Source organism: Lygodium microphyllum, chromosome 11 (assembly GCF_053477565.2).
Source record: "Lygodium microphyllum isolate KBCC chromosome 11, Lygodium_microphyllum_v1.1.10, whole genome shotgun sequence".
NCBI lineage: Eukaryota > Viridiplantae > Streptophyta > Polypodiopsida > Schizaeales > Lygodiaceae > Lygodium > Lygodium microphyllum.
Window position 1 is genome coordinate 102,049,067 of NC_141145.1, and position 25,670 is coordinate 102,074,736.

At 41.7% G+C, this 25,670-nt stretch overlaps 1 protein-coding gene across 1 annotated transcript in view; it reads right to left on the reverse strand.

Annotated features, from left to right (window-relative positions):
• The window catches only part of LOC148029168 (phenylcoumaran benzylic ether reductase IRL1-like), a 39,914-nt gene extending 20,627 nt beyond the window's left edge, over nucleotides 1-19,287 (reverse strand). The window contains exons 1-6 of the mRNA XM_087688538.1: nucleotides 19,273-19,287; nucleotides 19,030-19,152; nucleotides 4,263-4,397; nucleotides 3,941-4,178; nucleotides 3,661-3,849; nucleotides 2,501-2,654 (exon numbers count right to left, since the gene is read on the reverse strand). Of these exons, the coding sequence (XP_087544664.1) occupies nucleotides 2,501-2,654; nucleotides 3,661-3,849; nucleotides 3,941-4,178; nucleotides 4,263-4,397; nucleotides 19,030-19,152; nucleotides 19,273-19,287 (854 nt within the window). The remainder of the gene's footprint in view (nucleotides 1-2,500; nucleotides 2,655-3,660; nucleotides 3,850-3,940; nucleotides 4,179-4,262; nucleotides 4,398-19,029; nucleotides 19,153-19,272) is intronic.
• Nucleotides 19,288-25,670: the final 6,383 nt, after the last annotated feature.

The following is a 25,670-nucleotide window of genomic DNA, read 5'->3' on the forward strand; positions in this document are numbered from 1 at the left end:
ACTTGGCTGAATCAGCCCTTTTTCCAACAGCTCATTCATTTGGCTCAATATCTCTTTCTGTTGGGCTGCACTAACCCTATACGAAGGTCTATTTGGTGGGCTACTGCCTGGCACCAAATCTATTGCATGATCCTCAGACCTCTCTGGTGGCAACTGTGATGGTAATGAGTCAGAAAAACAATCACTGAACTGAGACAAGAAAGCAGACCTGTCTCTATCTAACATAGAAGAATTTGACTCATCATTATCCTTGACATCACGTGCAAAAATCAAGTACGCAAAAAGATGATTCTTTATTACAGATGTAATGGCAGAAGCCGATACAACAGGTACAGACTCTCCTTTAAGCTTCACATCAAGCACATGAGTCTTTCCCCTATGTTCCAAAGTCAGTGTCTTGTTAAAGACATCCAACACACCATGCTTTCTGTACATCCATGGCATTCCCAACAAGACATCACAGCCTTCAAGTGGCATGATATAAAATTCTTCAGCATCAACATAAGACTGTACATGAAGACGCAGCTTTCCAAGAATGGGTGTCACAGACTCTGAGTGGCCAGGACATGCCAACCCTGCCTCTACTGTGAAGCCCATCTCATCTGCTCTGATGCCCAAAGTAGAAGCCAACTCTGGTGAGATAAAGTTTGCCATAGCTCCAGGATCAAAGAAAATAAGTACATGTTGATCCCTAACTTTACCCCAAGCTCTGCAAAGCTCATTAGCATCCGAGTGTGGCTTGTCTCCCAGCATATCTGGCACTAAACCTGCTGAAGGTTTGGGCTTCTTTCCTTTCCTGTCCTCTTTATCATCATCAACTGATCTCTTATTCTTGTCCTGAGAGCCTGCTCACATCTTGTAAATTTCTACAGAGACAGTGTGAGAGAGATTGAGTATGCTGACCTGATGGTCTGATGTAATAGAATGTAAGAGATACAGAGAGAATGTTGACCTAATGGTCTCATGTAAATATTTACTACTTAATTCAGTTATCTTCACGAAAAAAAAAGAGTGTGTGTGTGCGTGTGCACACGCATGCGCAGGTGTGTGTATCAAGTATGGAGAGAAGGTGGCAAATATAAGAGGCGTAGAGAAACATAAAAACTGGCACACATAAAGCATTGACTCCTAACACATGCATCATTGACTCTCATTAACTATCTTCCTTTCCTCGTGCAGTATTATCATCAAGTTGGGCACGATTTATGGGTTAGGCTTGATCACTTACTATCCATGACCCTCAAAAATTCTAAATCATGGGAACATTCCCTCCTTCGACATGTAGGACCACAATTACTAAGCAATGATAATGATGCACCCAACAATCATTGACACTCCATAACCAAACTTCGCACCCATGGACAGTGTTATGTGCCACTCTGAGATGGAATTTGAAGCAACATCTCTCTTTCCTTGTCCCTATTCCTCATCCTATCCCTACTCCATTAGATATGACCCCGTTCTGCCTAATGACTACCTATAGTAGTACTAGTCACCTGTAGTCTCTCCTCTGCCATTCCTCAACAATGCCACAAGTGGAGCATGCTTCCTAGTCATGCCCATTCACCCTTATTGTTGATGTGCCAAGAAGCAAGAGGTGGACATCAACTATTACATTGTTTTCGAACAAGTGAAAAAGAATATTAAAGGTTATTAATGAAGCTTACGCAGGTTGCTTGCGAAGGTAAAAAGAAGTGGTATGATAGACCTACAGAAGATGAACATAGACGAGGATAACCGACGACCTCTCCCAAAAGTTGAAGAGAAGCTTATAGCCTCCCCAGCTATTTGCTTGGTTCTATGGCATCATACAAGTATGCGCAGACCTAATGAAATTCAACCCCCAGCTAACTAATCACACTATCCCTTGCCACAACTGTCTGTGTGCGCTTTGGAGTGATCTGTAGGCAGAGCTCTTTTGGCCATTACGTTCTCCAATTTTGGGTCATGTATGCTTTGGAGTGATCTGTAGGTACAGCTCTTTGGTCATTGTATTCTCCAATTTTCGGTCATGCCATAGCATTTACAAGTAGCTGGATCTTTCCATTTGCTGTCATTCTAGTTTATGAGTACTTGTAAGTACCAATATCTGCACGGGATTTTCTGTATTTTCTTCATGTTAGTCAAGTTCAAAGGATCAGCATAGAGCTTCTGATGTCGAGTTTGAAGAGCAAAGGGCAATCTTGATTGCTTCTGGGCTAGAATGCAAGAAACTGGGTGGATAGGCCTCCTCACACCCTTCGTTACTGATGTCAACTCGATGTAATAACCACAGTTACTGATTATTTCTCACCTCTACACAACTGTTCTGTGTGGGATAGATATATGAAAGATCAGGTCATCAGTAGCACAAACACATGTAATGCTATACAATTAGGCATACAAGTACACTGTTGAAGAAATCATAAAGGAGAATTTACAAGAGAATTATGTGGCATACGCCCAAACTTACATGTCATCATATATTAACAGGATGTTTCTTCAGGATTCATATAAATACCGATCAAGGAAGCTATTTGCAGTTGTGTACTCCACTTCAGGATACAGTTCTGTAGTTTCAACATCACCTGGTCCTAGTGGTAAGCTGCAGTGAACTCCTCTCACAAAAATGGCATGCCTTAGAGCAATTCCAACATTCCTTGGATAAGGTGTATCTGGAAGGCAAACAAACCAGCCATGAACAACCAAAATAGAAAAAGTGGCAGCTAGTTAAGATGGAGGTTGTGCCAGCAGCCAGTAAATTTACTGTAAGGCGAATCATCAAATCCCAAGGCACAAGGAGTGAAATAACTTTCTCTTATCTAAGCTTTCTTGGTACATATTCCATCTGACTTTAAAACGTGATAAAATAATGGAACACACCTTTTAACACACGAAATGAGCCCTGGCAAATGAAAACTAATCTAGTACAGCTCAAAGAAAGAAATCCAACCACTCCCTTTGTCAACTGTTGCATATATTTGCTTAACAAATACTTATGAGAGAGAGAGAGAGAGAGAGAGTGTGTGTGTGTGTGTGGATTTTGGAGCTTTATTTCCCATGTGTTCCTCGGTGACTCAGCAGCGGATGGCCATCTCTTTTTGGGTCATGGGCAAGAAGCCTTCTTTGACCACTTTGCAGCTAGATCATCCTTGTCCCTTCCATTATCTCAGACAGACTGCTCTCTAGCACATTTGGCACACCTATAATGCCTTTATTTTTATTCGGCCTCAAGAATCTGTGGTCATGTGGCACAAGTTTGAGGATTAAGTTTCGGCGGACCTGGTCCTGCCTCAAGTTGCTGCTCCATGGCTGCATATTGTTCACTCCACTCTTATTGTGTCCGCCCTCATGATATTTGTGCACTTTGGTGTTTGGCTTCACTTGTGATTGCTAGGATTTTCTTTGGCTGGCCAGAAGGCCTGCTGTAAATACCCTTATTTAATTTACACTTCTTCACGAAAAAAGGGGGAGAGAGAGAGTGTCTGTGTGTGTGTGTGTGTGGTTGTGATGTTTTTCACACTTTTCTGTTTGCAGAATAAATTGTGCTAATTATATTACTCAAAAGTCAGCTAACCATGCATGTGGCCAGGATGATAGTCTTTGTTTCTTGAAAGGTTTTTAGATTCAGTTTGAAATGCAGAACACACAGACAGTCAACATTGGCTACTAGAAACAAACCTTCCACTTGTTTCAATATATCTTTATCTGCGAGAAAGATTTTCTCCAAAGATTTGCCTGTTTTCTCTTCCCAAAGGCCCACCATCTCATTTTGGGTCAGCATATTAAGCGGTGGCCTTAAATGTACTTTCTTATTTAAGGTCCGAGAATCGATTGCAGCCTTGATCGTATAAAGCCCAATATCCTCCTCTGCAAAAACCAGATACCCCAAAACCAAAGCTCAAAGGAGGTCAGTTCTGCATTCTGGATAGAAAATGTGCGAGCTTGCTAACATACTTACCCTTGGTATTGCCATCACCATAAATGATCACCTTGTCTATGGGAGGAGATTTGAGATCCATTTGACCCAAACTTGCAAGGAAAAATCTTGCAAAGCCATTACTTATAATATGAGTGCACGGTACTCCCTCATCTTCTAAAGCATGTCTAATTTTCAGTTTTGGTCCAAAACACTGCTTCAGAGGTTCAGTCAGCTCCACTTTGTCTAAATCAAATCCGAAGTCCGAGGGCAAAAACCTCTAATCAGGCAAAGAAAAAGCAGGTGAAGCACTTGCAAGAAAACGTGGATTCAAGAATTATTTCAAAGGGTGATTGCACATTACCTTGATTGTTCCAACTTCTTTGATTGCTGAAATCACTTTCAGTTGATCCAGTAGTTGCTCTCTACCAACTGCTGATATCACAATGTCCACTTGTCTTACTGCTTCTATGAGACTCTCATGATCCTCCAAAGAACCCTAAATCGGTATGTTCAAGACAAGAGATACTAAGAGAGAGATGGATAATTTGCTAAGGACCCATAGATCTATGAGATATGACAATGCTCAATTTCATCATGAAGACTACAATAAAATGAAACTTGACTTACTAAACAATTAAATAAAACAACAGGTTTACTCTAATGCACTTTTATGGTCACTTTTATGGCTAAGCAAGAGAACGAGGACTTGTTATTATAAGGTGCTATTTTGTTCCCAGGCCAAGCGGCTATGCACTTAGCATCTATTGCAGGGTGTACACACACGCGCGTGTTTATGTGTGCGCACATGCACTCCTGTCACATAGCAAGGTCTCATGGAACATGTCACCGCAGAGTGCGATTCCTTCTTCTTTTGCAAATAAAATGTGGCTGATTATATTACTCAAAAAAAAACTGGTTACAACGGAGTGCTCATGCTCAACAAACTAGCTGGAGCTGATGCAAAGTCACAAATACATCATGAATACAAGCCTCTCAAGGCGGTCTGGGGGGGATGGGGACAAGAAGCCATGTAGGGGGGGTGTATCGCCATCTGGGGCTGCCTAGGTGCATCACAAAAAACAGGTCCTAGCCACCCCGGGTATGCATGAAATGACTACGGAGTTCCTGACGAGCCCTGGACTCGCCCTACACCTGATCCCAACGGCCACGGAGGGAGTGGATGATGGAGGTCCAGAGCTCTGCTTGCTAAGGTTGCCTGTGCTGAAAGTCTCTCTCCGCCGAAAGTCTCCTAACACCGCGCCTTCCAGATATGCCATCCAGTAAGACTCCCTATGATCTCCCCATAGTTTCCATGCATTTTGGAAATGGGAGTTTCAGAAACTGGAAGAAACGGAGTTTCGGAGTTTCGGCCATTTAAAATTTTGGTGGAAACGGCGTTTCGGAGAAACCAATAAATTATGATTAAATATACATATATATACACATACTAAGTATACTAGAGACTAGAGTCACTGGTGACTGAACAATCTTAACTTTTAGCACAAGAATCCAACTTCCAAGACCCATGATTTAAATTTCGCAAATCACATTGCGCAACAATTTCACATAGTTATCAATTTCGCAAGCTGCAAATCACAAGATTGAAGAAATCTTAAATCACCCAAAATAACTTACAATATTTTGAAACAAAATTGTAACATACTAACATCATAACATCTGTCATCCAAGAATCATGATCAGAACTTAAAAGTTAAAAGTCAAGTTCATCATTCATAAGACTCATCACTCGTCACTCATGATAATACGAGTAGTCACTGGTGATAGGTCATAGTACTAAGTAGATACATGATACAACAAGATTCATCATTCATCATTCCAATTTCAAAAGAAGGCAACCTAGATTCTAGAATCTAAATACATCTAACATCAACAAAAGCCAATTTAAAGACTCAAGAGTCAAGACTACAAGCTATAGCAATGATCATATGATGTATCATGTGAGTCGTGACATGTCTCAAGAGTCAAATATCAAAGTAAAATAATAGATCTATGAGATCTCAAAGAACTGATAACTTCAAAGTTCAAACAACGGCCACTGGCCAGCCATGGAAAAAAACATAAGCAACTGTCAACTATCAACAATGCTTAACATCAATGATAAAATCAAGGCTCAAGGCTCAAGCATCTATAGCAACATCATCTAAGCCAATAGAGGTGTTGTCATCTTGATCCTCCTCTGGCTCATCGCTATCCACATCAGCTGATGAGCCTGAACTATCAGAAGCCCCTGAATCTACTAGAGAATCTGCTAGAGCAGTTAAAGTGCTAGCTCCATCTATGGCTCTCTAACGTTGTGAAGTAGTCCTGTTGCGCGTGGTACGGCTCGGGGCTATCATCTCCTGGTAGAGAATGGTATATATGTCCCGCTCCTCTGGAGTGATGTCTAAAACAAACCTCACTTTCTCTCTGTCGATCTTGTCAATATTTACCTGTGTTTATTTGACATAGAGATTTAAAAAAGCTATCATCTTTAGATTCTAGAATTGGCATTCAAGAGTCAAACTTCAAAGACCATAAGCTATTAGCAAAACATAAATATAATCACTTGTGCAGACTCAGGATGAATATCGTTTTTCTCAAGCAGTTGGAGGTTGCAATGGCAAAAGACCAACCTCTCTAACTGAGCAGTGGTAAGTTTATTCCTTTTCTTTGTATGGAAAATGGCCCAAGTACTCCCGTTTCTCTCACAAGGGCCTGAGCTACAATCTTGTGAGAGAACTCGTATAGCAATGCGTTTCTATAAATCATCATTCAAATAGAAACACAAACGGAGTCATAAGAATCTAAGATTCAACTTTCAAGAATCAAACTATGCAGTGAATGCCAGTGATAATAAATTACAAATATGTGATTATGTATAATTATTAAAATAAATCTTGGGGTTGCAAATTATCAATGTGGGCTCACAATTTCCATACTTTTCCCACCATGAGACAGGCTGAAGTTGAGTCTCTCTTAACTTCACAGTCTCTCTACCAAAATGCAAGCTCTCATTGCAAAATGTCAAAAGATCATGCTCAATCCTTTGAAGCATTGACACATCACCACCTATCACCTTTATCATATACTCTATGAATCCCTCCTCTAGCTCCTCACACTCACCATAGTGCTTCATGCAGAAGACCACCAGGATTAGTGGCTACGCAGCCTTCTCGTGGGCCATCAATGGCAGCAGGTTGTGGTGTTAAACAGAGTTCATTGCACACTTCATGGGAACCAAAGAAAAAAGAGGAAACAGATGCAACAGTGGCACGCTTTTTTTACCATGACCATATTGCATTCAAATCAGCCAGGTCACCTTATTTTTTAAATATGGTGACAAAGATTGCAGAGTATGGACCCACATATAAGCCCCTTCATCAGAAACTATCAGGACTATATTGCTTTAGAAGGAGAAAGTAGCCATAGAGATTGCAACAGCAAATATTCGCAATCAATGGGCAAGAAATGGAGTGACATTGATAGCAGATGGATAGAGTGACACACGCCATAGGTCCATACATGGTGTTGTTGCATATTCTCGTGGAGATGTATGCTTCATTGGTAGTCATGATGCTTCAGAGACTGGAAAGAGTGCAGATGTATTGGCATCCGAGTGGTGCGAGGCAGTACAGGTTGTTGGGGCAGAAAATGTAGTGCACTTTGTGGCAAATGGTGAACCTACAAACAGGGCGCAAAGAACTTCTTAAATACTCGGATACACGATTTGCATATAACTTTCTTATGCTTGGTCGATTGCACTATTGCAAAGGTGCAATTAGGAAGCTATTTGCTAGTGATGAGTATGAAAATTGGACTGGGGCTACCACTGCTACTGCTATGTTATGTAATGCATATATTTCTGATAGAGGTTTTTGAGATGAGGTCAATCGCACCAACCAAATGGTTGATCCTATTATGCACATGTTGAGGCTTGCAGATGGCATGGATCCATGCATTGGGAAGATCTATGAAGGTATGGATCGCATGATTGAGAGGTTGGAGAGTTTGGAACCAAATGCAAATAGGTATGAACAGATCAAGGAGTTATGCATCAGCAGATGGAATGAGTATGACTCTCCTATGCATGCTGCAACATATGTGCTTGATCCTGAGTTTCAAGGAAAGATGCAAGAAAGAGACCTTGAGGAGGTCAAGGCTTGGAACACATTGCTTGCAAGGCTTTATCCTAGCCATGAAATGCAATGCAAAATTAAAAATCAGCTCTCTGTATATCGGCAAACAGTAGGGATGTTTGGTACAGAAGATGCACTAGAGGACAGGACAAATATTGGGGCTGCTTTATGATGGGAGTACGGGGCAGAAGCTCCAGAGTTGCAGAGTTTGGCTATTCGTACTCTTAGCCAAACAATTAGCTCTTCTTGTCTAGAGCAACTATGGAGCTCATTCAATCACATTCACTCAAAGAAGAGAAATCGTCTTGGTACAATGAAGACGAATGACCTAGTTTATGTGAGCTCCAATCTTCGCTTGCTAGCTCGTACATCAATTGCAAAGGCTAATTCTTTTATATGTTGGGAAAAAGATGACGATGATGATGATGATGGTGATGGTGATGGGTAGGATGTTGTTCAGCAAGATGAGCATTCAGGCACAGTGGAGCCATCTTCCATGAATCAGAGCACTTAGTAGCTAGCCTTTTGGAACTTTAGATTATTGACTTGGAAATTGGAGCTCTTGTAACTTGGATCTTTACTATTTAGGCTTTAAAGTTTAGTGCATATTTTGTGTTTTTGCAATGCACACTTGTTGCCAGTTGGACTTATGCAACATTGTTGATTACAATGTTGAATTATGAATGCGACAATCCATTGTTGGTTACAATGTTTTGAATCTTTATTATTGTTGAAACTTGATTATTATGTCTCTAGAGTCTAATTTCACGAATTATGGTTGATATGATCTCTCTCTCTAGATTCTAAGACAAGTGTTGACTCTCTCTCTCTCTCTCTCTCTCTCTCTCTCTCTCTCTCTCTCTCTCTCTCTATATATATATATATATATATATATATATATATATATATATATATATATATATATATATATATACACCATTCCTTCCATTCCCGTTCCCTCACTTTGGGTGTCCCCCCCATTCCACGAGATCCTGTTCCCGTTCCCCGTTCCTGGTAACTATGATGCTAGCCCTCTGTAATGAACCTCTAGGAGCACCTGAAACATCAGGCTGAGGCAAAGAAGTCCTCGTCGCACGTGAATCAGAGACCGAGGCTAAAGCGGATGCACTTGCAACAGGATTTCATACAGCCCTACTTCTCTTTGACGGTCCAACCACACTTGTGCTACCCTCTTGTTGCTGAGCTGTGGCTAAGTCTTGGTCCTGTTCTGCACCAACTATCGGAAGACCAAGCCGTTGCCTCCATAAATCAAGAGAAAGCTTCATATCTCTTGGCACATTTGCACATGTAGCTGTGTCTCTTCTTGGCACATGAGCAAGATGGTCTTTCACCCTAGTGGCACTCCCTGTTTTCACCCTGCCACAATAAATACATTTCCACTTTTTAGATCCACTTGACCCCTCATATGAGGTTATGAGAGTAGCATGGTGCCAATTAAGATTAGGAGCCATGGTATTTTCTTAGCTACAAGCTGTTCAAACATCAAACAAATAACACATAAGGCTGAAATAATGTGCACATGGCTGGCAAGACAAAAAATTTCTTATATCTTGGCTGAAAATTGCAAAAATTCAGTTCTGAAATCTACATGTGCCATGAAAACAAACTGAATGTTCACAAACAAATGACACATAAGGCTGAAATGTGTACACACAACTGACAGGACAAAAAATTTCATATATCTTGGCTGAAAATTGATTATTGCAGACATTCAGGTCTGAAATCTGCATGAAACAGGCTGAATGTTCACAAACAAATGACACAAGGCTGAAATAGTGTGCACACAACTGGCAGGACAAAAAAATTCATATATCTTGGCTGAAAATTGATTATTGTAGACATTTAGGTCTGAAATCTGCATGAAACAGGCTGAATGTTCACAAACAAATGACACACAAGGCTAAAATAGTGCACACACAACTGGCAAGACAAAAAGTTTCATATAACTTGGCTGAAAATTGCAGACATTCAGGTCTGAAATATACAGGAAAACAAGCTGAATGTTCACAGCTGAAGGTTACCTTTCGAGAAGAGAGCTTTTAGCATTACTGAGTGACCACGGGCTGATGTGCAGCAATTCAGGCACGATTGCCTCAGTTTGAGCAGGTACAGCAGTAGGAGAGTCCAAAACGAGCATGGGGAGGGACGAAATATGCAGGCGACTAAGAAACCCAGCCTGTTTTGAGGGTTTTGCCCTGCCCGTCTCCTATCTGGCAGAAACGCCGTTTCCCAGAAACGAAAACGGCCAGAAACGGCCATCCCATTTCTGGGCACCAAGAATACCGTTTCTGGAAACTATGGATCTCCCATACCTCGGAGAGGTCTGCTGTGGGCTCCAGTACCTAACGGATGGGTAGCACCTCCAAGCTGACCACTGTGCATGACCCTGCCTCGATAATGAATATCGTGTCCTGCATCCCGGCCTCATACAGAAGGTGCCGACTACCTGTCAACAAAAAGCTCCCCATGAGATATATCCAAGGCTAGGTGCTATATGGCGAAGGATGCGGCATGCTCCTCTCCACACGAGCTGCGCCACTCCTCACATGACCAAAGGCAGTGCTTTGGGGTTTCCAAAGACTGTTGTGTGTAGCGCTTACAACCTCCCTCCTTCTATATCTGGGCAAGCCAACTTCCCACTGCCAAGCCTCCATGTGCCTTCAGCCATAAAAAGTACGATACCCTCCTCGGCCTCCAACTATCCCATAGGCGGCGCCAAAAGGTCCGTCGGAACGGCTCCGTGATGCTGTGCTCCGCCTAGTGCCTGCTATGTGACGGCGCCCAATCCATGTCCTCCAGCATCTGTACGTGTCTCTCAATCCTGGCAATGTATTCCAGGAACCTTGGTGGCTTCTTGGCGACTACCATGGCCGGCCATAGCCACTCTCCTAGATTCCACTCCAACTCATCAAGTGGTCTGCCCTCCCAAATCCAAAGGCGCCACTCCCTAAGCTCCTTCCAAAAAACATAGCAGTCCAATCGCCATATCTTCCCCTAAAGGCCCACCACCCGAATCCTCCTCCACGAAAGGGCAACTAATCCCTCATCTTACTACCCTCTGTCAAGGGCCAGACACCCCCCCCTGAACAGTGAAGAAAGTCCCCTGCGGCGCACCGCCCACTCTAGCTACCACTTGTAGGGGGATGCCTGCTGGTGAGAACCTAGCGACCTATGCCTCCCCGACCCATACCTAGTGATCTGGGCTGACGTGAAGATCCATCTCAAGGACGGCCTCCACTCACCGCCAAGCCTCGGTCTACAATCCTGAATACCCTCCTACAGTAGAGCCTTCCAGGTCTGCCCTCCCGATATGAGGCCGCGTACAACTATCTTGCCCAAGAGGGCCATACTCTGAAACTCTGGGTCTATGATCCCGAGTCCTCCCTCTGACCGATGCCGTACGATGGTCGCCCACGCCACCTTGGCCCGGGAATCCTTGGAGCCGTTGGACCCGGACCAAAGGAAGTTCCGCACAAGTCGGTGAAGCTGTACTACGCAAGACCAGGAGAAACACCAACACGAGGCAATGTACCAGGCCGTTGCTAGCTTGCTTCTTGCGTTCTTGTTCCTTTTTAAAGTACCTACGATCGGGCTTTTTTATGCCCTTTGTGACCACATTGATAAAAGTTACATCTTGTTGTTTTTCCTTGCTTTTGCTGCAATTTTTGTTTTTATTTGCAGCATTATATCTTTTTTTAGTTCTTCCTCTTACATTGTAGGTTGATCCATTGTTTTCCTCACTTGCCTTGTATATAATCTCTTCATTTAGAATAGAACCTCGCACACCATCAAATGTAAAGTTGGGGTTATTGCTCAATAACACAACCAATGCTTCCCATGAATCGAGCAAGGTCATGAGCAAGAAGATAGCCCTCAATTTAGGATCAAAAGCTGGCAAACCTGCATCCTGTTAACTGACTCAAAATACCAGTGAAAGCATTTAAATGCTCTGAGACAGGCTTGGACTCATCAAGCTTCAAGTTGACCAAATTCCACATGAGATGTACCTAATTGATACGAGTTATATTCTCATAAGTAGCCTTGAGTTTCTCCCAAACTACATAGGCAGTATCAAGCCCCTTTATATCAACCAAGATATCATCTGTGACAACCATTTTAATGTAAGGAATGGCCTTTTTATTCATTTTAGCTCAATTCTCATCTGACAAAGCAGCAGGCTTATGTTCTTCTAAAGCCTCATCGCAATCCTTTAGAAAGAGTATACCTTGCATAAGATCTTTCCAAAGATCAAAACCATTGCCATCGAATTTACGAATCTCAAAGAGATTCTTTGTGTCTGACATAGATGCACTGCCAACCATCTTCAGCAATAAACAACTGCAATAAAGGGCTGATGCTTTCAGCCAATAGCAAGGTTGCTAAATGTAACAGCAAGTACACACTCTTGTACTTCCAAGGTGTCCAAGAAGCAGATGTTTAGCTGCAATTTCATTCTCAAGTACTAATTACAGCATATACATGAATCAAAACTGATACATTTGCATTAAAGACAGAGCCTACTTCAGTAATACATCACCAAAATTCCCAAATGCAATGACCCAAATGCTGTGTTTACCACTGTTTCACTGCATAGTGAGTATTCAGCAACACATGTACTAGGAAAAGTTGCCCTTTTTCGACATTTGAAGCATCCAAAACTCAAAAGACTCCCACTCAGCAGTGAACCTGCTGCAAATTTCACTGTCCAGTCTCAAAACGACTCAAAGTACATCACCAATGTGAAAAGCCCCAAAATTTCTGCATTGAATCTGCTCCAATTGCATCAATACATCTTCTCGAGCATCAAGTACCGGCTAATGTTGCAGAAATTTCACAATTTCTGAAAAGCCCCAAATTTTGAGGTGCAAGAGTGCACAATTTCCAAGAAATTGGCTCAACAAAGCAAAAATTTCACTTACATTTGAGAATCCCCATAATTTCCGAGGCTTATGCACTCAATGTTTGCAATTTATGGTTCACAAGTCACTGAAATATGTGTCAAGCACCAAATTTGGGAAAAGCTGCAAATTTTAAGAGGAAAATTTGCACAGATTCATGCTCTGTGCTTACTCGCGTAAACAACCGGAAGAGGGGAAATAAATCAGACTGAAGATTTCTGATTTTAAGAAAAAAGAATATTGTGGCCATTGACTAGCCCATCATCCGTGTGGCCACGTGATCTGTCGACTCTTGCAGCCCATCAGTCGCATGGCCTTGAACCCCACCGGCACCTATCGCCCGTCTGTTGTAATATTCCCACCACAGCGCTTCATATCAAGAAACGAATTCAGGCTTGAGGCGCTTTAAAAATTATTTGTCAAGCTATCACATATGTGACCCCATATAATTTTCTCGATATCAAGTCTCATATTAAATCAATTCTACAATCCGACACGAGAAGACGCCTCAATGTTCCCAACCAACAAAAAGCAAAGACGCCTCATAAATAATATTACGACAACTTGATCATATAATTTTTTCCGCATTATATTTGATTTAACATTTCCGATTCCATTTAATGCGTAGAGGATTGCATTGATTTCGTAACCGCAAGACAAATCGCAAAAGCCTTAATCGGTAGACAAAGAACTTGCAAAAACGAGCATGATATTGAGCAAGTTAAGTATCAAAGAGTAAAATAGATAAGTCATGAGGTAACTTGGCAAAAAACCACCATATGAAGTCATTTTGAAAAAAAAAAGACGTTTTTGAAAAAATAGGCCAAAATTCATGACCTTTTTTAGGCTTAGAGGGAGAGAAAGCATTTTAAAATCATCTCCATGCCACCATTCAGCAAGTAGAAAATCAAAATGCATTTTTTATAAAGCTTACTTAGCTCTTGACAAGTAGCCATAAGAATGAGTCAACTGCATGCTCCCCATGGCTATAAATACAACCCCTCTCCTTCACAAAGAAAGCAAGAAGAAAGATCCCCTAATGATGAAAATTTTTCTTCACTTCTTTGGAATATCCACCGATGGTAACTCCTCAGGGGTGACCGGTGGAACAATAGACTCTGTGTCAGAAACAGAATCATAATCAAAAGGCACGGGCTCCAAAGGAACTGTAGCAGGAGCCCAACTCTCCCCTGGATCTCCAAGAACGGGATGCTCCTCATCCGTTGATATGGCCCGAACCTCCACAAACTGCACATCACGACTAGTGTACACATCCCGCTTGACGCGATCATACAATCGATAGCCTTGGGACTGGGAGCTGTAGCCAACAAATACCTGTCTTCGGAAAGCTGCTTCAAATTTATCACGGTGAGCCTTGGGAATGTGAACATAGGCATCACACCCAAAGACCCTAAAGTAAGAAACATCGGGCTTAGTCCCAAAGTAAGCCTCAAAAGGTGTCATCCCATCAACGGCCGAAGTGGGGAATCGATTAAGGATGTGGACTGCAGTAGCCACAGCCTCGGCCCACAGAACCTGAGGGGTCTGTCGGTGCTCCATCATGGTGCGCGCCATCTCGATCACACTGCGGTTTTTCCGTTCAAGAATGTCATTTTCTTGAGGAGTGTTGGTATTAGCAAACTCCTGGTGAATATCTTTATCTGCACAAAAACGAGCAAACTCATTAGAAACAAATTCACCACCCTTGTCGGATCGCAAGGTCTTCAATCTCCGGCCTGATCGGTTCTCCTCAAAGAGAAGCCAATCCTTGAAGTAGGAGAAAGCTTCTGACTTCAATGCCAAGAAATAGGCCCATGTCATCCTGCTGTAGTCATCTACAATCAGCATGAAGTACGAGCTCCCACGCAAGGACTCGTTCCTCATAGGGCCACATAGATCCGTAGATACAAGCTCCATCGGTGAAGTAGACCGCCGCGAAGCGGTGTGGGGAATGGCATCCCTATGCTGCTTCCCACGAATGCAGGAGACACATGGCTACTGGCTCACCACTATATCCGGAAACCCTCGAACAAGCTGTCCACGTGACGCCCTCCGAAGATAATCATAGTTGAGGTGACCAAACCGAGCATGCCATAACTCTGACTGTGTTTGAGAGGTAAGAAGAAGAGTAGAGAGGGCGGTAGAAGACTTCAATTTATAGATGCCATTCTCCTCATATCCGGATGAGAACCTTCCTTGACCCACGATCAAGGACTCACACCGAATCACTGTCAAACTCCACCAAAAGTCCAAGGGAGCAAATCTTATGAACTGACAATAGATGATACCCTAAACCTGGTACATGCAAGACCTCTAAGGTATGGGTACCACCACGTCCATCTGGAATAAGTTGCATCTCACCCCGTTCTGCAATAAACACTGAAGAGCTATCTCCAATGAGAATCTGCCCACGCGAGGGTCGCAAACTGGGCAACACCATCTAATGAAGGAGTCATGTGCCGGGAGGCACCACTGTCAACGATCCACTCTCGAGCCTGGGGAGCCGTCATCGCAGCATCAGAAGCATTCGGTGAAGAGTCCTCAATGACAGCTAGATGAAGAAATGCAGCTGATGAGGGTGCAGCCACCGCTCCAGAATCCTTCGTGTCCTTCTTGTTGGTGTCATTCTTGTCTTTGTCAGAGCAATCCTTCTTCCAATGGCCAGTCTTTCCACAAATATGGCATGTGGATTCTTTGTCCTTGTCCTTGTCCTTCTTTGACTTGTTATCCCCCTTCTTCTTCTTTTGGTCCTTCCCCTTCTTCTGAGAGGCTTGACCTGTCAGTGCCTCCGACTTGGAAGCATTCTGTCCCTTTAGTTGTTCCTCTTGGTCCAAGACCATAGGAACCAACTCTTCCCAACGAAGAGTAGACTCTCGCCCCGAAGCAATAAGGGCGGAGTAGAAAGTACCGAATCGTGGCCGCAACTGGGACAATAGTGTGATCGCCATGTCTTCGGAGAAAATCGGCTTCCCCGCATTCTGAACCTGTATCTGAAGCTGTCTAAGCTTGTTGATATGTTCCCGCAACGAAGAAGACTTGTTTACGGACAAGGTCCGCATCTGAACCTCCAAAGAAACCCGCTTCATAAGGGTCATCCGGTTGTACATCTGATCAAGCTCTAGCCATATCTCCCGAGCCACCGTCAAGTGCTCGATGTGAGCTATCACAGCTGTAGTACAAGACAGAAAAAGAAAGGAACGAATCCTGGCATTTAGTTTGTCCCAGTGAGACTGAGCCTTGGCCAGCTCCGCACGAGCATCGGAAGAGAGTTTGGACTCATCTCTTACCAAGGGCCGGTCAATCTCCTCCTGTACAAGCTCCGCCAAATCATAGGACTCAAGGATGGCCAACATCATGACGCGCCAGATGCGGTAGTTGTCGCCATCGAGCTTCTGATCTGCAGGAAGAGCCGGTAAGACAGGCACCTTCAGGTCCATAATCGTTTGGAACTCCAAGTCAATCTCTGTAGACATCTTCACCTGTAATGTCTTCACAAACACAAAAGCAGCCCCCTCTGACTGCGAAAACTCAGCCTACTAAGGCTCTTCCGCGTCCTGAAACTTCTTCACCCACCGAAGGCGATGAAAAAGCAAAACCTGCACTTGAAAGCTGAAAACTCAAACTTCCTCCTCGTCAACCAGCAGTAAACAGCAGCAAATCCACCACCTGAACTCCTTTCCTGCGCGCCCACGCTCGCTTCAGCCTTGTTCCAAGGCGCAGCCCTCCTGCCTGCCCTCAAACGCTGAAAACGCAACCTTGTGTCGCGATAGAAACTCCTCTTCAGGTTGGTTCTGCGCTCAGTCAGCCCTCTAACACTGCTCTGATACCATGTCAGAGTGCAGCGGTGCGGAAGCGTAGGACTGAGAGAGAGAGAATGCAGAGAGAGAAGAGAGAGAAAGAGACAGTGGAAGATGAAGATCTGCTGTATAAAGTGTGCTATATACAAAGATATGCAGATATGTACACGGGCGCAGTGCACTGGACTGTGTGTCTCCACCTCGACGATGCAACCTGCTGTTCACCTCGAATTCCGCTGCAGTCTGCACTGTCTCCTGTCTGAAATCTGCGAACAGAGACGGAATCTGCACGTGCCACCAGTCTGTAATCTGCGAGCAGAGAAGTGCGGGAGACTGCTGAAAACCTCGGCTATAAATAGCCAGAATCTGGGCGAAAAAATCAGGCAGGTCTGCAGCCGACTGGACTGCAGTCAGTCGGACTGCCACGTGGCAGTCCGACTGTACAGTCCGACTGGACTGTGCAGTCCGGACAGGCGATGATCTCTAACACATTGAAGCATTCTCCCTAAAAGCCTACATCTCTAGATGCATCTCCAGATGTAGTTTCTCCCTCATTATAGGCTCTAAGGAATTGGAGCCCTCAATCTCCTCCTTGAATTGAAGAGGAAAATCCTCCTTGGAGGAAAGGTCTCCCTTCAAGGTCAATGTACCTCCTCACTTCAAGATGAATACGTAGTAGACCTGAGACAAAGAATGAGAGAGTCAATTGAGCGTTAAGTCCCTTTGCTTGTGATCTACAGACTGCCTCATAATACTCCTCCAACATCTTCAGCATATGATCCCAATGATCCATTGTACAAACTAGAGGGAGGTGCACAATAGTCCAAGCTAACCACACTAGCAAGAATCTAGAACTCCAGCTGAAAGAAGACATACCAATATGAAAACAATGGGCTATCCAAAGTCTTCCTTTCTAGTACAATTGGTGCAAGGTATGCATGGTTCAAATTATGATGTCCTTCTTTTGTTTCTTCTTTTGAAGTGCAAGCTATACACATAAGTTACAATACAGACCCCAACTCATACCAAAATGTGAGTGCAAGAAGAGAATATAGATGCAGAAGTCAAGTAATACCTCCATGTCATATGTATTGGAAAAGTGTAAGCAACATATATATGGCAGCCATTCCTTTACGTTCAGTTATTGTTAGTTGCTAATGTTTAAATAGTTCTAGACAAAAATAATGTCAGCAATGATAAGGCTAGCTTCAATGTAAATCCAAGCTACCCACGAGAGTAGCTGAGACGACAAAGTGTAAATATGTTGCACTAGTGACTCACTCAATATATGCTACTTCTGTTCATGCTAGAATGACTAACGATGGAAGACAGCAAGTACCCACTCTCCATAGCACTTACAGGATTTTCTCAGTTCACATTCATTTCTTAGGGGTTAATCTATTTGGTAGGGAACAATGATGGGGGCAATTCTTGTAACATGCTCACACCTAATCACATAATTCAAGAGATAGTAAGAGACAACAAAGGCAGAGATGTATCTTCAGCTTTGTTTCACACAAGAGTAGAAGATATTCAAGGGGGTATATCAAAGATACAGTGGAATAGTCACTGTGCATGTGGGCAGTTTGGTTGCTGTCAACATCTTACACGGGCTGCAATCCCTACTGTACATGAGTGCCTCATCTGGAACAAGACCTTAGCACATCCTATCTACAATGTAGATATCAAACCTCGCCCTCCACCACTTGTATGCATTCTTGTCATGCATGCATGTGCTGCTACTATGCTACTATGCATGAAAAAGGGGGTGGCCTGTTTTGCAAGGGGGCAATCCTGTCATGATTGTCCTCTGAGCTGCCATCCTGTCATGAAAAAGGGGGTGGCCTGTTTTGCAAGGGGGCAATCCTGTCATGATTGTCCTCTGAGCTGCCATCCTGTCATGAAAAAGGGGGTGGCCTGTTTTGCAAGGGGGCAATCCTGTCATGATTGTCCTCTGAGCTGCCATCCTGGCTGCCTGTCATCTTACTGACAAAGTTGCTCACTGGAGGTCCCACATCTCTGATCCACGCCTTAGCATTCTTATCTATGCAACTTTGTACTGCCTGCACCCGCACCTGTGCTTAGATGGGGTTAGGTGGGTGAAACTCCCTGTCTCCAACTGCATTAACCCATAGGAGATGTGAATTAGTGGTAGGGAATTCTTGCCAAACTATGGCTTACCTCCTAAAGGGATTACCCTTTGAGCTTTTAACGAGCCCTGCAGTTTAAGGAAAATGACGCACGATCACAAGCCAAGGCAAGACAGAGCGAAGAACCTCAATGGTGATCAGAGAAGCAGGAGACCTGCGTCTGCTCTTGTCGAGGCTGAAGCGAGGGTCAAGCTTTTGAAGGAATACTGGAAGCAAGGCACGCCACGGGTGGCGATGCTGGCCGAAGCACTAAACTGTTAAGCTGAGTGTGTCAAAGCATAATTAAGGACTCGCGCTTTTTATTATCTTAGGTTGATAAAACTAACCAAAAACCTTACTATCTATTAGACATATGGTAGTAAACTTTACGCTTGGTTTTTTCATAGGTACAAGGATGTGCACCTTGTTTGCCTATGAGCAAAAGCAAGACTTCATCCTCACTTATTATTTTTTTCAATAATATAATAATACAAAAAATGCATGTTCACAAGAGGGCAAAAACAACAATCGAAGAACATTACACATCCCCATTATTATCTAGTATTCAAATAGTTTCCTTATATGAGCATTGCCATCATTGATAGAAATGCTACTCATTTCCACATGCACAGGTATTGAAATTTTAGTCAAACCATCACATGTGGATTGCACTCTTTTTACAAAACATGGCATGTGCTGCAACAACACAACATTAGCGAGAGTACATTACATGATCAAATTTTTTTTAATAACAGTTATAGTGCATACAAAGAGAATACATTAGTCAATATCTATATTTAGTTTATGCAACACAATTAAGCGGCATATGTCATGACACTCCCATCATTTCCACTGAGGAGGGATTTTCCTTGAGTGTGATAAAGTTACAATGTGGTTGTAGCAAGGGACACCACAAAATACCACAGCACTACTTGACTAAGCATACTAGGACTTTGTCTTGAATAGTCCTATTCATGCGCTTTATAACACTATTTTGAGATGGAGTATGCAAGGCAATTAAATATTACTTAATACCTCTCTCATTACAAATTTGCGCAAGTGCCTTAGAGACATATCCACCCCCATTGTTAGATCCTTGGTATTTCAGTCTACGCTCAAAATTTGATTATCAACCATAGCAAGAAAGTGCTAAAATGTAGTTAACACCTCTGACTTCTACTTAATAGGATAAGCCCAAACCTTATACGAAAAATCATCAATGAATCTTATAAAGTACTTAGCACCACCTAATGACTAACTAGGCATGGGACCACAAACATCTAAATGAATAAGAGTCAAAGGCTTACCCACACACATAGAACCAGAATTTTTATATGAGTTACGAGTCTACCTGCCATATAAACAATGATGACAAGAGTCAAAACATGAGTAGTCAGGAGAATGAGTGATTTTCATTTCGTTAAGAGACATATGCCCAAGACGACGATGCCAAAGAGATATATAAGGAAGATCAATCACAAGCAAAACATGATTCACATATCTAGATACAAGTAAAGAATAGAAACTACCAACCTTGGCATCTTAAGTAAAAACAAGACTGCCACAAGTAATCTTCCATGCAAAATTACCAAAAGAGACATTGTACCTGCCATCATCTAACTATCTTATAGAGATAAGGCTTTTAGTCAAAGTCGGGATATGATGTATATCATGAAGCATAAATGGAGCACCAATATCAAACTACAATCTTACATCACCTATGCTAATAATATCCAATGCAATGTCATTTCCCAATCTAACCAAACTTGTAAAAGTACATTAGGTATAAACCAATGACAATGTGAGGTAACATGAAATGAAGCCTCCAAATCATCAAGTTAATTGTGTGTGTGTGTGTGTGTGTGTGTGTGTGTGTGTGTGTGTGTGTGTGTGTGTGTGTGTGTGTGTGTGTGTGTGTGTGTGTGTGTGTGTGTGTGTGTGTGTGTGTGAGAGAGAGAGAGAGAGAGAGAGAGAGTGTGTGTGTGTGTGTGTGTGTGTGTGTGTGAATAAACAACCAAGTCAAGTAGTAAGAAGAACAATATTGAGAGAGAGATATCCCAATGCCATGTCAAGATTAAATAGCTGAGGGGCATCAGTTATAGTAACTACACATGTCAAGGCACATATAAAGGATAATGATGCTCTTATGACTTGGTTAATTAGAGAATCAACCATAGGGGAGAAAATAAATGATTACCCAAAATAAAAGTATCTCAAGCTCATAGCTAGGTTGGGGTAAAGGCCCATGTGCTTGTCTACCCTTGTATATAATGTTGCCCATCAGTGGGCATATAGCTATATATAATATTCTTTATTCTTGAGATAGTGGACAATAAGCAAATGCTATATGTAGATCATTCCACCAAGACTGTGCTATGTTGGGGTAAAGGCCCATGTGCTTGTCTACCCTTGTATACAGTCTTGTTTACCCCAACTATATATAATATTATTTATTATTGAGACAATGGACAATAAGGGAATGCTATATGTAGAGCATTCCACCAAGACTATGGGGCTCTCCTCTTGCGCTCTTGCTTTGCTTTGTCTTTTTCTATGCCACCACTTCCATTAAATAGTATCAAAGGTTCTCATTGAGTGGATTGTCAAAGAGGAGAAGTAGGTGGTTGCACTATCTACAAAATTACCATTATAGTATAGCCAAGTAGTGCCTTTGGAGCTAACCATTTCAATAGTGGAGAAGCAGGTGTTGATGTCTCTAAAGTTGCCATTAGAGTGCAATCAAGTAGTGCAATAATAATATATAGGGAGTTGAGCAAAAACATAAGGTGAAGTACTTTGAGTTGAGAGTGTATATATAAACATTGCCCATGCCTCTTTGATTTTAAAAAAATCTTCAAGAATAATAGCAATAGAGCTAAAGCACCAGACACAACAACAACAACTTGGAAAGTGAGTCTTGTGTGCTTGTAAGCATTGTATGGGCTCTCAACAACTTCAAGAATAATGACAATATAGCTCAAGCACCATGCAATACAACATCACCTTGGAAAGTGAGTCTTCTATGCTTCTAAGTGTTGTAGGAGCCCTTGTAGATGATGGCATTGCAAGTAGACTACATGAGTATATTGCATGACAATAGCTTGGGCTTTTTTGCCATAAATTTTGATAGGAAGATCCTATTAGGTGAAGTTTTATGCATGCAACATTGAAAATGAGATCTGCAACTTTCTAGAAGAAATTGTTACCTAGTTTAATGTTTAAGAAATTGTTACCTAGTTTAATGTTTAGATGGGTCAAAATCTAAGTTATTAGAGCAAGTTTTGGTAAGACAACTCAACTCTAATTTGCTCTATTTTCTTATACAACTAAATGAGATTTTTTGAAGGGCATTTGTGTTGATTTGGGTGCATTTTACACATAGTGTAGAAGTTAATTTGCTATAAGAAATGAGAAGGAAAGCTCAAATGTTGTTGCTTATATGGTGAGCATCAACATAGCACACAAAGTTGCTACACTCTTGGATACAAACCATTTTGCAAGTAGATGTGCTTGATGGTGCCATCTGTCCATCTTGATTGCATGCATGTCCATGTAATGCATTGGATATGCATGCCAAGTGTAGTGGTCAGCATGTATGCCAAAATGTGTGTATTTATGTATGCGCATGTTAGCTATATCTTTGGATGTGAGTAAGCCCATGCATTTTATGTAAGCATCTATACTTGATTGAGCTTGGTTTATGCCTTAAGAATTCTAGAATTGGTGTATGACTATTTTTGATGCATTCGCTGCATCCTTTGTGTGCAAATCTGCAAGAAGAGTGAGCAAGGTAGGAAATTTTGATCACAATAGCTATTTGGAAAGCATTAATTTGAGTATGTTGAGTAGACTAAATCATCGGTAGATCACTGAAAGATCTAGGTACCTCTCATGGAAAGATGACTACAGTAAGAGGAGAAGTAATAACAAATTGGTTGGTTTTCTCTAGTTTGGGCTACATAACAAAGGGTAAGGGACTTGTTCTTATCTTTTAGATTATTGCAATTATACATAGCTAACTTAGCTTAACAGTAACTTGAAAGCCTTATGGATTAGAGATGAGCATGTTGTCTATCAATTAAATATATTGGCTTGCAAGGGGTCACATATATTTTACTAGTGTGAGCACTACCATTTTGATTGCTTATAGTATCGAGCTATATATTGTTGTTGGGATGCCCATGTGGTACAATGTGTCTCTTCTCATAGCTCATGACATGGTGGGTTGCTTTTTATTGAAACTGTGAACTTTTTTATGAGCATTCATGTGGGCTACCTATTGCACTTGTGGCAATGAGATTAGGTATTGTAGAAGATGATTTCTTCTTGCATATCAACTCATATTTAATGGGTGGAGCCTTACACTTTGTCACTCCTTTCTTTGACCCTTTTCACAGTTTTGGTAATGGTTGGCTTTATGATTGATATACATTATTTATAGGTGATGGTATCACTAGAGATTTTGTGAGAACCAATGACTATGGAAATTTTGATAGCCATAGCCAAGAATTACTTGCATAATGGCCTCGCACATGTAGTAATGCCTTTTGGACCCATTTGCCTCAGGAATGGTTGCAAGGATAGTGCTTCCAACCCCAATGGATGTAAGAAAAATTTCTTTGGCCATTTAACTCAAGAGTTGATCATTTTGTATCTATGTTTGGCTTTGGGAATCCACTTCTAATGGTTTTGATTTGATTTAGCTACTACACTCACTAGTATGTGGTGGTTTACTTGTGCTTGGAGTAGATTGAGCAAGGTTTTACACCCACCACCCCTATGGGTTATACAAGGTGAGGTGAGGATGTTTGCTTGCATCACTTACTTAGAAGAAACAAGTGTTCCCTTGTTGAAATCCATGATGGTAGTTGGGATGAGCGAAGGTCGTCTAACAATCATCATACATCACAACATTACAATTAGCTCCCTCATTAGTCTAGGCATCGATCATGGGTTCTTTCTTTGCTGCTATGAGCTTGACACTAAGATATGTTATTGGTAGATGGTTGTTATCTTTGGGGTTGAGTTTTGTAATTTTTATAGAACATCTAACAATCAATAGTAGTGTCATTAGTGGTTCATGCAATGGGTGGACTGGGAGATTAGACTTTTGATATGGCTACCATTGGAAAAGCCAATGCCTTCTCCATCAAGAGTCTCAAGTTCCACATTGCTAATTTTGCTAATTCAGCATACACAGAAAGGGATAAGATATCTAAATTTCATATTCTATTATGGCCTTTAATGGAATAGAGCAATACTAGATTATGCTCTTCAAAGTCCCTTTGCTTAATGTGCTTGTCAAGCCAGTCTTTCCATCTAGCCTTTTCAAAAATTGGGACATGTGTCACCAATAGCCTTATTTTAGATATTTGTTTAAGCTCCATCAAGAAGTTGGTCCAAGCTTCTTGATCATCCCTTCCTTCTTGCATCAGTACTATATGTTACCTTAAATGAGGTTTGGCCAATTGCTACTTTGTAGGCCACAATAGGGGCTCATAACATTTCCATAAGCTTATTGTCCTAGTCACTTCAAATAGCTCAAAATAATTTTATCAATACATTAACTAAGGTTTTTTTCCCTTCTGCTTGACCATTTATTTGAGGGTAGTAAAGTGATGATTTTTGGTGAATGGCCATGAACATGGACAACAAGTGAGCAATGACTTCATTAATAAAGTGTGTGCGTGATCACCCACAATCTTGAGAGCCTAGCCAAATCTAAAGATGACCTTCTCCCACACAAACTTCATTATTGTCTTAGCATATGAATGGCCCTAGTCTCAATCCACTTTGTTAGATAACCACTAGCCATAATGATATATCTAGCTTATGAGTATTGGGCTGCAAAACATAGGACCAACAAAATTGATCCCCCACTTCTTGAAAGTTCGGTAGGCTATAATTAGCATCGACTCCATTTTATCCTTTGGCAATACCACTTTCATATGGTGATATTCAACACAACGTTTCACAAATTTTGCACCATTATGAAAGAGGGCGGGCCACCATGATTAAGACTGTAGGATTTTGAGTGCTGTAGAGTCTCCATCAAAATGCTCTTTTGTGATTCCCACATGTGCATGTGTCAAACTTTTTTGCATTTCTTGCTTAGAGATATACCTTCTCAGCAAGCTGTCTTGGCCTAGTTAGTTGATAGGGTTATACTTTGAGAATAAAATGGTGAAGTTGGGCCTTTTCTGCTAGGTGATTGATGTCCTTATTTAAGACTTCTATAATGTCATCAATCCAATACAAGGTAAGATTTGTTTTATAAACATCTTCTTCTTGAGGAATTTTCAACAAGTTTGTCTGAAGAAGATAATTTGTAATGCCATTTTCTATAGGTTCTCACTATTAGGTACCTGAGACAAGTGATTCATCATATAGTGTTGTTTTCCTTTCTTCAGAACTACCAAGTAGTCGAATTCAAGAAAAATTAATAACCATCAGGCTATGCATCCAGTTGTGCAGAGCTCATTTACCAAGTAAAGAAGATCATGATGGTCAACAAAAAATGTGAATGACAAGACTAATAAATAGCTATAAGACATTTTCACAACAAAAACCAATGCAATCCCTCTTGCTTGGTGGTTGAATAGTTCATTTCTATATTCGTAAACTATTGTAGCCGGCAAGTCAAAATTATATTCTCTATGCTGGCATATAACAACTCCCATGGCACACTTTGAGGCATCAATATACACATAGAAGGTTACATTCTAGTCTGGGGTTCATAAAATTGAAGCTAATACTAGAGCCTTTTTTAGTGCCTCATAATAGGCATG